This window comes from Austrofundulus limnaeus, unplaced genomic scaffold (assembly GCF_001266775.1).
Source record: "Austrofundulus limnaeus strain Quisiro unplaced genomic scaffold, Austrofundulus_limnaeus-1.0 Scaffold106, whole genome shotgun sequence".
NCBI lineage: Eukaryota > Metazoa > Chordata > Actinopteri > Cyprinodontiformes > Rivulidae > Austrofundulus > Austrofundulus limnaeus.
The window spans coordinates 206,519-218,880 of NW_013952508.1; the positions used below are offsets into that span (position 1 = coordinate 206,519).

Below are 12,362 nucleotides of genomic sequence, written 5' to 3' on the forward strand. Positions count from 1 at the left end.
CAAGCCTATTGTTAGGCGATGGCCCTCTTTTGCATGTGACTAACTTGTTTGTCTATGTGGAGGCAGTGCTTATAAGGCTGAGTTCACCTGAAACTCATCAGACTGAATGTTTCACTAAAGAAGAACCCATCCAAAGGACCTACTTATTTTTTTCTTTTTGAAAATTATTACAATTAATRTTAAGAATATCTTGAAATTAATTGCTATAAAAAAACAGAATTTATGTCAGCACTAATAAAAAACAAGGAAGCTTGTGATCAACACGTTCATTGGTGGTAAAGCGAAGCAGTCAGGCGCATAACTATTTTTATTTGACCTGATTTATAATGGATGACTTCTACAGCAACTAGTGGGGTTTTGATTTGGATGTGAAGCAGCCGACTGAAGGAGCTCTGAAGGGAGTAATATGGGAGAAATCGCTGAGGCTAAAGATAGAAAATGTGGTGTTTTGGGTCATTAAAGGGGCATCGGGGGAAGATTTAATGAGACAGGGAGCGGCGCATGTTCAAACTTAGGAATCTAAAGCTTTAAAAATGAGGGACTGTGGAGGAATTCACGTCTTTGCAATATTTCTTCAGACATTTCAAAACTTTAAACTGGTCATTTGTTAAATTAAGAAAAGATTCTTATTGAAATGCCTTTTAGATGTGACAAAATGCCTAAACTACTGTTTAAATAAGACGTTGAAGATTTGTGGGAGCAGAGACGACAGATAAGGGTTTATTGCCACAAGATGTYACAATAGCCTGGAAGAAAACAAATCTAGAGGTTTTAGCTGTAAACCTGAGCCTTTCCTACTCAWATGACTCAGTTTTCAAATCAGTATTTCACATGTACAGTAACTTTGAGTACAGAAAATCACCAATATCTGGATAAAACTTATTGTTCGACCTTTACAAATAAAAGGCTGATTCCTCCCACACTCACATTACTATTTTCTAATGCAAACTAGTTTTAATAAAAAAAAAGGAAGAAAAATGCTGTGACAGCTTATTTGATGCCAAAACACAAACAAAATTAAGGTGAAAGATGGTGCTCTTTCTCCACGCAGGTTTCGGATGTTGTTCGTGGCAGGAGAGCGATGTGACGTGGAGACGCTGGAGTGGGCAAAGAAGAGCTTCGGGGTTCCAGTTTTGGACCACTGGTGGCAAACTGGTAGGAAAACAGAAACACAATCACTTCTTTTTGTAAGTTTGTCGTAGCTTTTCTGAGAAACAATCAGAACCTTAGAAATCCAACAAAACCATTTTTGGAAATACTGTATGTTTCTTCTGTTTGACTGTTTGTCATGCTTTAAAAGGTTGAAAGTTTAGTTTTAGGTTTCTTTCTGTTCTCAATAGATTCTTGAATGTAAAAGTGATTTGTCATGTTTAGAAGAGGCTTGAATTCAGGCGGCGTGCTACGGCGCTAATGTCAACCCCTACCTCCCTCGGTTTGATTGCTTTCCTCCCCCTGTGCCACAACCATGATAAATGCGTTAGCTACTGCGGACGAGCTCAATTGGACGCCTCTTTGTTTTGTAATATCCTGCCTGTGCAGATTGAGGATCGATGCAGGACGAGACGACATATCGGTGTTAAATAAGAAATCAATGTTTCTGTTGGGTTGTCGGACAGCCATCGACCTCGAACATTTGTGCACGCAGTGCGCCTCAGATCTGAGGGCAGATTAGCCCACTTGACTGATCGGCCTGTCCAGGATCAACTGCGAGTGTCAAGAGCTCGATATTGAATTATTACTAAAAAGTGATTTATCAAACTGGTTGCTTGGGCTTTATTTGTTGATGTTACAGTCACCTTATAACAAAAACTCACTATATACACGGGTTTCGATTTTAGGTCTGAATGAACATTTTAGAACAGGTTTCTCTTTGTCAGGCATCCAGCTCAGTTTGTACCATAAAACAAGTCTTTTGGGAGTTGTTGGACTATTAGCCGTGTGGTCTTATTGCATATCCAGAATGTACAAACCCTTTTCCACCAACATTATAATAAACCCGATGTGACAGATTGGCGTAGCTATCAATATTTAAAAGTTTAGTCATTGTTTAACTTCTCAAATCAGTAACTTTGATGATTCAGGTTTAACTTCAACTAAACACAACATCCCAATCCCGAGAAACTCAGAACACTGAGTGTTCTAACCTTGTGTCCTTCATCCGAGGGACACGAAGGTTTGAATTAAGACCAGTGTCTTTCTGGGGAGAGCAGTGGGCCCACTTACAAGGCCCCCACTCAAATGGATTCTTTATCCATCCTCGCTCACCATACCATACCAAACACAACATGCACATTCTCATCTCATTGCTGCAACTGAGCACTGCTAACAAATAATAACTGAGCTGTACGTGGTATTTCTTGCATAGAAACAGTGCTTTAACATGTCCTCTTATAAACACTAAAAAATACTATGTGTACAATTGACTAAATGTGAAATAATACAGATGTACTACAAAGTAAATGTAAGTAAGTTTTACTCACTGTTCAGTTGTGGTGAGTATAGCTGCTGTCTTGAATTCTGAACTCTCCCACTTTCTGACAGGAAATTCCCACTGGTGGGGCGTTCCAATTTACATTTACAGCTTGTAAGTGGGAAATTCCCACTCCCCAGTAAAACTGGGCCACAGCAAAAATAGTTTGCCGGGTTGACAATGTAAAAAAGAACCCGTTCTTAACGTCTTGCCTCATAAAACAGACGTTAAATCAATAAAATCTGTCAGCGTAACTGAGATTTTACTCTGCAAATTTTGCCGCCTACCAGCTATTTTTGAACCCTGTGCACCTCCACGTAGTGGGGGGATGCTGTCATTTTGCAAGTAAAATAATCCACAAACATTATAGGAGATGTAGTTTATGGTCAATGCTGGCTGTAAAGCAGCATACACTTATTTTAAGGCAATAATACATCTTTGAAGCTCTCACAGGCCACACAAAAGGCAGTGGCAGGCCATGTTTGGCTCGCAGGCCTTCAGTTTGACACGTTATACAGGGCAGCATGAAAAGCAGTAGCTGCTAAATGCATGAACATTGAATAACTATAGTGTGTATAAATGTGCAAAATACATGAACAAATATGAATTTTGAGCTTTCAGCTGGTTGGACAAACTGTGGCTAAAAGTGACATCAATATTTTTGACAAAGTAATTTCGATCAGAACCAACATACAGAAGATTGTTGTCTTTTCTACCCAACATTKCATCACTTTTATTTATTCTTTTTTAGTTTCACGTTTTTTTATGCTCAGACGTTTGATTATCCCTAATAGTTGACAGCATTTATTGTTCAAATTCTTGMTTTTTTACCTGAAAATCAGCTACATTGGTTCAAACTTTGCTTATAAACTTATCCAGCTGAGAGGAAAAAAATTGGTTTGATAAACTAAATGCTCAAATAGGAAAGTGTCTCAATATCTATACAGTGGGTAAAATAAGTATTGAACACATCATCAGTTTTCACAGTAAATATATTACTAGAGGTGCTAATGACATGAAATTTTCACCAGATGTTGGTAACAACCCAAGTGATCCATACATACAAAGAAATCAAACCATAAATGTCCAGAAATGAAGTTATTTGTAATAATGTGGAATGGCACAGGGAAAAAGTATTGAACACACTTACTGAAATTTATCTAATACTTTGTACAAAAGCCTGACTTCATTTCTGGACATTTATGGTTTGATTTCTTTGTATGTATGGATCACTTGGGTTGTTACCGACATCTGGTGAAAATTTCTTGTCATTAGCACCTCTAGTAATATATTTACTGAGAAAAATGGTGACGTGTTGAATATTTATTTTACCCGCTGCATGTGAGGTAGCCTAAATATTATTTCAGTTTGTATGTAACTTTAGTAGTTGGCTTTAAGCTCTTATTTTAATAAATCTTTTCATTTGCTAAGTTTTTGTTGTATCAATAAAAAGTTTCTGTTGATTTTTTTTTATTAAAAAATGTGTTTTCTGTTTTGGTTACAAGAGGACTTCTATAAAATCTCGAATAACATCCCRCTCCTCTGGGAACTCTTGTATCAACTGTGGCAGTTTTTAATCCTCTGAAAGGATTAAAAKCTATTTAGTTCATTTTCTTGTAGATAAAAGCGGCGCTATAAATCACAGCTGACTGGTAAACGGAGATCTGTTTAAATCAGTTTGAGGTTTGAAAACTGAAAGGTCAGCTGGCACAAAACATCCAGCGTTTCCTTTTGTAATCATTTTCCCACAAGACTAAATCCACACTTTACTGGACATATTTAACTGTAGAAACAAGCTCAAAGATTAGAAATGACTGAGGTCGTACTTTACTTTTAGGATTCTTGCTAAAGCAGAGGAGATTAGTTGAATTCGGCTGGTGTGCTTGTTATTCCCATGTGCAGCTGACTCCATCATTCCTCAGCCTCCCTGTCGACTCATCCTGATTCATTACCTGAGATTCACCTGATTGCTTTTCACCTGCACATCCACACGAGTTCCCGCTTTTGTTATCCTGCATGTTTTCATATTTTTTAAAAAATAAAGGACCACCCTGTGCAGACTCTCATCAGTCACATGTGTGAAGTATTTTTGAGCCACCTGATGCCAGAAACAGCCCGGCTCACTTTCCCCCTCCTTATGTGCAAATGAGAATCCGTCTGCCATTTTGAATTTTGACGATAATCTCTGCGCTATTTTAGGACTGAAGTGCCATTGCTAGGAGGTGGAGAGGGCTGAGGGATGAAGGTTGCTGATGTCACGGGTGTTGCCTGGCAACAAATATGTGTTTCCAGTCAGCAGGATTTGGCTGCTTGCAGAAAAGGGGGTGACAGACCAATGGACTTGTGTTTTAGGCGTGTCGCCTCTGACCTCCCTCCCCGCTAATTTGTTTCTTTGACTTTTTTATCTTTAAAAAGTAAACATGACCTTCGACAAAGCCGCAGCAGCATTACTCTTTTTTTTGGTTTTGACCAAAAACAGAGCTGATAAGGTTCAAACACTTTCTGTTAGGAGGTCCACAAAGAGCAGATTTATAGCTGCTGTGAAATGACCTCTGCTCTGGAGAAAAACAGATTTTTCAACATTCACTGTAAGGTTTCACATGAGATCAAAAGGTAAAGAGGAAATCTGTTTGAAGAGCTGAAGAAGAAAATTAAAACAAAAAGAGCTGTTTTTTTAACTTCTCAGAACAGTTTTTTACTTATTTATTTGTGAATAGAAACTTGTAAGAACTAGTGTCTGCTAACGATCGACACTTCCTTTAATCAAAATTCACGTAATATAATGCCAGTTGAACTGCACCTTGTGAAATGCAAACTGAGCCATGTGGATTCATTTAAAGCTTGACAGCAGTTGATTGCAGWGACCGGCAACTGGCGGCACGCAGGCCACATCTGGCCCACGGGTGACTTCCGGCCGGCCCGCAACTGAATCTAAAAATAAGAAGGAATAAAAACCCCAACATTTTTTTGTTTGCTTTTTGGGAGGAAGACTATCTGTTCAGTCTGCTTAGAGACGCTGTCTGCCATGAAGGATTTGACTGTCGGCACTACAACATGTTGCACAAAGCTAAATATATAAAGTTAATTGAAGTCYCAAGTACATAAACAACAGACTTTTTACCAGAACCACAACCACACAGGTGTCGTGTGTCGTTGCACTGTAGCTCGTTAAAGTAAACGTTTATTTTTTGTTTGCTTTAAGTGTTTTTTATTCATATTTATTAAACAAGAGTACAATAGTTGTACATGCGTTTGCAGATGAAATATGTTAAGTAAAAGCACTGTATGTTGGGTTAATACACACAGTGGCAGCTGGTCAATAGGGGACACTAGGGRGCCACCCCACCACTATTTTTGGTCGTATATATGTTTTCTGATAAGTAAAATAAACAATTTAGAGTTATTGATGTGTAAACTTGCATTTTACTCCTGAGCTTTTTTGTGTTGAGTCACTTCCGGGTCACGAGCTGTTCGCCYCCCCAGATTCCCAWAGACAAAAAGTCACTGTAAGATTTTGGACATGCACAGTAAGTCCCCAATGCAAAAGAATAGGGTGGGCTGGGGCGCAGCATGTGGCCGCCACGCAGCTGACCTCACACAACCGGAAGTGGGTTACAGTATGTAACCAAAGTTTTTCAAGCATCAGGATCTGACCCAGCAGCAGGGATTAAAACAGGTAAGTGAAAAGATAAAATACTTTTTTAATGCTTGTTAATCATAGTACATTTTTATATATTAATGGTGAACATAACTTAAAATAATATAATATTTTTATGTTTTTGACAGATATTAGAAGATTTTTTTCTTCTTTCTGCTGCCTTGCATTCTATTATATCTTTTTTCCTTTTCTTATTTAATGAAATAAATACATATTTAAAACAAAAAATATAATAGTTTACCTTAGAGATGCAACAATTTGTTGCTATTAAAATAACATTAATTGTTCTCTATATATTAAATATATATTAGAAAGCTCAGTTGTAGCCATCTCTGTWTTGAATTAAATMTGTGCATTTATTGTTTTAGATTTGTGACACCATCTTGAGCCATTCASAAAASATCTGATCAGAGCTACAGTGCTGCAGGCTGACAGGTTCCTGCAGGACAYTTCTCTGAAGCAGCACTGAAGACCATGGAGGCTCACCCAATGCTGAGCAGGACCAAGAAGTCTGATCTAATTCAGGAGCTGCAGTGGTGTCTCTGTACCAGCTCTTCATGGAGAACAATCTGCAGGACACCTTCAGAGACTGTGGCTCTGCTGAAGATTCTCATCACATCTCCTCAGACCACAGCTGAATCTGAGAGGAGCTTCAACAATGAAGACAATCCAGACTTTCCTCAGGTACAACATCACATCTCACTGCACTGACCATGCTCTCTATAGAAGAACCTTGTTAAAACATTCCTGACTTTAACCAGAGTCATGAAGAAATTTGCTTCTCAGTTACAGAAGAGCAAAATTTATGTACTAAAAATAAAAACTACATGACTGTTTTATTATTACGATTTGTCTAATAAATYCACTGGTGTGAAATAACTGATTGCTTTTTGAGTTATGTCTGTTTTGGAGTTGTAGCCCTCCCGGAGAAAAATCCACCAGCCGCCACTGAATACACATTATTTATTACATCCATGGGACAACAATGAAGATGTACAATGTAAAGTAGTCAGTGTACAGCTTGAATATTATAGTGTAATTTTCTGTCCCCTCAAAATAACTCAACACAGCCATTAATGTGTAAACCTCTGGCAACCAAAGTGAGCGGTGTACTCACTTTTACTATATATACACAAACATTTTTAAAATGACAGTTTTATTACGTTTGGGTAATTGTGCAGCGTTATGTGGCCCTCTGGTAGTGCCAACAAAAAATTYTGACCCCTTCCATAATTTAAGTTGCCCATCCCTGAGCTAGAGTCTTTGGGTAAATGTTAGTTTAAGTACYTCTTGATGCATCTTAATAGGTTGAGTATGTCATCTGAATGGGTTCTTTTAAAAGAATGTTTAATCTCTTCTCCAAATGACTTCTTTAGTCTGAAGAACTGTTMTTTTGGTTAGTTTAAGTAGTGTAAAAATAATTGTCACCTTACTGCTTAGGTTTTAGGGTTTAAAAATCCAAACAAGTTACTAAAACCTCTTCATAAATGATTGTAGCCATTATGATGCCACAATCTGGTGGCTCTGTTTTGAAATCTTTGCACGTCACCATGTTGGCCCTTTGGGGGACAAGTAATCATGTTTAGAGGCAAAATGAATCTGTCAGGAAATGCCAGGCTACAGGTTTCTTGTGACTTTAATCTGATAGTTCCCATCCCAGCAGAGAAACATGGGAAGTGAATCATCTTATTGACTGAAATATGAGCCCAAATTTGCTACAACAGGTGGAAACGTGGCCGTTTTCTGGTTGATGTCGTCAAATAACGTTTATAGCTGGATGCAAACTGGTACCATGTTGGTATATTGTGAAATAATTTAAGTGTTTTTTTTGTTTTACCTGTTTATTTTGCAGGTTAACATTTTTTTAACAACTTTCTGTGTTTACTGCGAGGGGCATTGACCTGTAGGGGGTACTGGTTCTATTGGGGCAGGCTCCGACATGTGAATGAACATGATGGACCGATTCAATTCCCAGCTCCGTTATCTGGCTGTGCTAGTTTGACTTTGAGAAATTTAAAAGTTAGACTTTATAATTAGCCTTTATAATTACATCTGAGAGCCGCAGAGCCACGTTTTTTATTGTCTGCTGGGGGGAGCCTGTCATTGGCTCCCTAATCTAAATTTTTCCCCCCTCAGCATCCTTTTCAAGCTGCTGTTGCACTCGACTGCTGAGGGTTTTAAGGCACGAGATGGGGGTTGGGAAGGTTCATTAACAAGTTAAGTGAATTTAAATGCATAAACTTGGCTCCATGTGAATGAGTCGAGCTGATAGAGAGAGGCAATGTTTTTACTTGATAGAAAGGAATTACCTGATTGGTTTGTAGCAGGTAATAAGATTTAATCTGTTACATATGTGTCCTTGGAAGGTGGTATCACTAACGTCTTGCATCCTTTTCTGGAGAAAGTTGTCGGCTTTTGTGCCAACATTGTGTGTAGGGTAAAAAAAAAAAAATCGAAAAACTGAATGTTTTATAGAAGAAGAAAAGAACAAAAATCCAAAGATGGAGGAGCATTGCAGCGTGCTCTCTCTGTTCTCATCCTCTCTTCCTCCCACAGCACACCTGTCTTTTATGATGACCTTGGGTCGCTTTTCTTTTTTAGCTCCTGACCAAGTTACCCCAGCAACCACACACATCACACAGATGGCTTCAAGCACTGCTGTGCATATGTATGATGTACAGAGAGAGCCTTGTGAGCTATTTCTATTTGGGCTGCTGCACATTTCACTTTAAGTACATTTTGTTTGTCTGTTTCAATCTCTCAGTTTGCATCTCTGCTGACCTTCCAACYATGGAGAATATAAAAACATTTAAGTCAGGTGTTAAAGTATAAAAGGCTGCTGATGTTTCTGACAGTWGTGTGTTCAAACTGTTTCACGACGCCAGCTCTTTCTGGACATTTTCAGAAATKTGGTTCTGGCCATTGTGTCCCTCTTCTTCCATTTCCTGTTTATTGAAAAGGATTTAGCAAACATTGCTCTGCTTTTTGTGATAAATTTTCTATATCGATGTCCTCGAGGAGTCTGTAGATCCAGCGTGCAGRACCGTAAGGTCGGCTTGAAGCAATCGTGTCATGTTTTATCGCAGCCTTGTTTTTTACATTCAAACATTTTGTCAGGTTATAGCGTGTCAAACTCAAGATGGAAGTCACCTGCAAGCCACTTTTTACATTTTTTTACTTCAATATAAAAATAAATTTGATATCAATGGTAATTTTTTTTATTTGATTCAATGCAACAAAATAAACACATTTAAAAAGTGAACAATAACACTTGTCTGGCCCCCTGAGCAATTTAGTTGAATAGTTCTGTATCAATGTCTCAAAACTAGACACCGCATAGCTGTAGCATATATAACCCCGCACATACAATGCACCAGAACTCAGAAATCATCAGAACAGATTTATTATTTTGGGTGCTGGTCCAGGGGGGTGGAGGGGTCATTGGTGGGCCAGATGGATAGCCCTTCATCAGAGCTAAATAACAACAACAAAATAAAAAAAAAACAAAACTGAAGCTCCTATTGTTGAATAGCTTTTGAGTTATACACATTTTTGTAAGTCCAGACACTCACTTTTTAGATGGAGCCCCCTCAAACATGGGGTCTATGGTAAAACTGTTGGCTGGTGCAGTGTAGGTTGGATACATTCCTGTCAAATTTCATGTTAATCAGTGCAGCCATTTTTGTGATACAGTTGACCAAAAAAACAGTACGAGGTCAATATGACCCCCGCTTCTCGTGCGCATCCCACTACTAGATGGAGGTGCACAGGGTTCAAAAGTAGCCAGCCACTTTAATGTCGAATATAGATGGGAATTCCCTGTTGTAAAGTGGGAGAGTTTACAATTCAAGAGGGCAGCTATACTTATCTCAACTCATCGTTGAATAAAACTCTTACTTTCTGTATTTTTTATTTCACATTTAGTCAGTTGTATGCACAGTACTTTTCAGCGAGGACATGTCAAAGCACTGTTTCCATGCAGGAAATACCAAGTAGAGCCCAGTTATAGATTGTTAGCTGTGCTTAGTCGTAGCAATGAGACGAGGAACGTGACGTTTCGTGTCTTGTCAAAMTTAAACATGAAATGTTAGTTAATTATAACAGGCCCTTTGAGGGCCACCATAACACTTGTTGTTTTAAACCATTCATTCAAAGCAGCTGCAAGCTAACTCAAATCAACACAGTAATGCTACGTTCACACCGAACGCATTTTGAGCGGCCAAAAAGCGCAAAACACCTCTCGTTGGACGCGCTTTTTCAGACCGAAGAATGCACTAGTGTTCAGACCAGAACAAGAAGCGGCAGCAGCGGGGTGTGGGAGGAGCGTGTCCTCGGTGGGTGAAATAAAGATAAAATAAAAGAAAATGGCTTTGATTTATTTACTAAAAAGCAAGCGAATGTTGCACACAGCAGATAATTAACTCACCAGATGATTTAGAGGCGATTTGTTCGGTTAGTTTCGTCACTCCAGAAGCTGCCAGCTGACGGACTTTTTTRTTTRTTTTTTTTTTTTTTTTGGTCCCGAGCAGCTGATCCACATCGGTGCTGATATATCCMGCCAGAAAATCCAACTGCACARGGTCGATTTCAGYTAAAGATCTCCAGTCCGTCTSTTTCGGTTTTCAATGGGAGACGCGTCAAAAGCTCAGATAATTGAACTCTGGCGGCTGCTCGGGCGGCGGCAGCTTCCTCAGCACCGCATGCGCGGAAAACGCTCTGCGCCCCTTCCGCCTTCCTTGCGCACCGCCCAAAACGTACGTGACGCGACGCACGACCCCTAGAGGCGTGTCCTCCATGGACTTTGCATGTGAATCGGCCGCTCCTGCCGCTCAAAATGCGTTCGGTGTGAACGTGCCATAAAGCTCGGCCTACTGCAAGGCTATTTAAACTGATGCCCTTAATATTTCAATCAGCACAAAATGAGATAAGCAATGTTTGACCTGACTGACATAAACACTGCTATGTTTCAACCAACCCAGGCTACCTTTATTATAAGTCTTACAGTGTGACAATTGTCAAATTGTTTGGGTTGAAGGCGTTTTTTTTGGTGAAAAGGTTTTGAAAAGCGAAAAAGACAAAGATCAAAAAGTCTTCTTCTGAATACTTTGTTCAGCAGCAGTTTCCCTCCGAGCGATGAACACTGAAGTGTTCAAAGCGACTTCTTTGTGTAAAACATTCCTCCGTATTTCCTTTTTCTGCTATTCCCGGGTGTCATCACAGCTCCCCCGCCCCCTCGCTCCATCTCAGCTCATTCATCACATACACAGTGCTCTGTACTGACCAAAGAATCTCCAACCGGCCAAAGGAAGATTGATTTGTTTGTACGCAAAAGAAGGAAATAAAGAGTAAAGTTGGACCAAGAGGAAGCAGCTGAAGCAGACTTGAGTCAAAATGTGTGAAAGTGAGCTATCTGATAAACAGTCATGCAGCCTGAACTTCCTACAGRATGTTTATACATACACACAGGGATTTTTTTCTTCCCTCTCATCTGTTGGAGCTCATCATGGTGCTCACCCAGCTGATCCAGTGTCCTTCAGCATCATCAGAACAGAAACTCTGAAGTGTCTCCCAATTGAACTGATGTTTACTATGTTCTGACCTGTTAGGGTCTCTTATCCTCTGAGTACCTCTGAGTAGTCTGTAGCTGTGCTTCCATTGACCATGAAGATGTGCAAATTAGAATTTCAAAAATAAATTTGCTCAATGGAAACACGTCAATTTCCAAAAAAAAAAAAAATTACATTTTTCGACAAAATGTTTTTGCGCTAGGATGAGGTGGTTTTTCGGCCGTATCAAAATTGGTGTTTTTTGCAAAACTGCAATGGAAACACTTTTTTCGCATCACGGGAGTCACATGATCAACAACCAGCTGTTTCTACTGGTGAAAAAGACGATGACAAAGAAGATAACAGGAAGTAGAAGTAGTAGTAATATCACAGAAGTAGTATAAAATAGTAAACTCACCGACCACAGTTTCCCAAAAACACAGCATACGTAGTCGCTCCCAAGTAGGGGCTTGTCGCTGGAAAGCCTCGATAAAAGACGCCGACGTCGCCTCTGATGAGGAGCGCTAGTGTCGCGGTAGCAACATGCTATGTGTTTACATCCATCGCCACCATGTTAGTTCCATTACATCTCCCCAATCTGATCATTAAATCACCAATTAAATGATCAATAAAACAAACAAAAATCTCTTTAATGTTTAAAAAAACATGTCAACATAAACCTAAGTAT

At 39.3% G+C, this 12,362-nt stretch overlaps 1 protein-coding gene across 1 annotated transcript in view; it reads left to right on the forward strand.

Moving 5' to 3' along the window:
- The window catches only part of acss3 (acyl-CoA synthetase short chain family member 3), a 37,508-nt gene that overhangs the window by 15,275 nt on the left and 9,871 nt on the right, over nt 1-12,362 (forward strand). Inside the window, exon 9 of the mRNA XM_014013790.1 lies at nt 1,052-1,155. Coding sequence (XP_013869244.1) covers nt 1,052-1,155 — 104 coding nt within the window. The remainder of the gene's footprint in view (nt 1-1,051; nt 1,156-12,362) is intronic.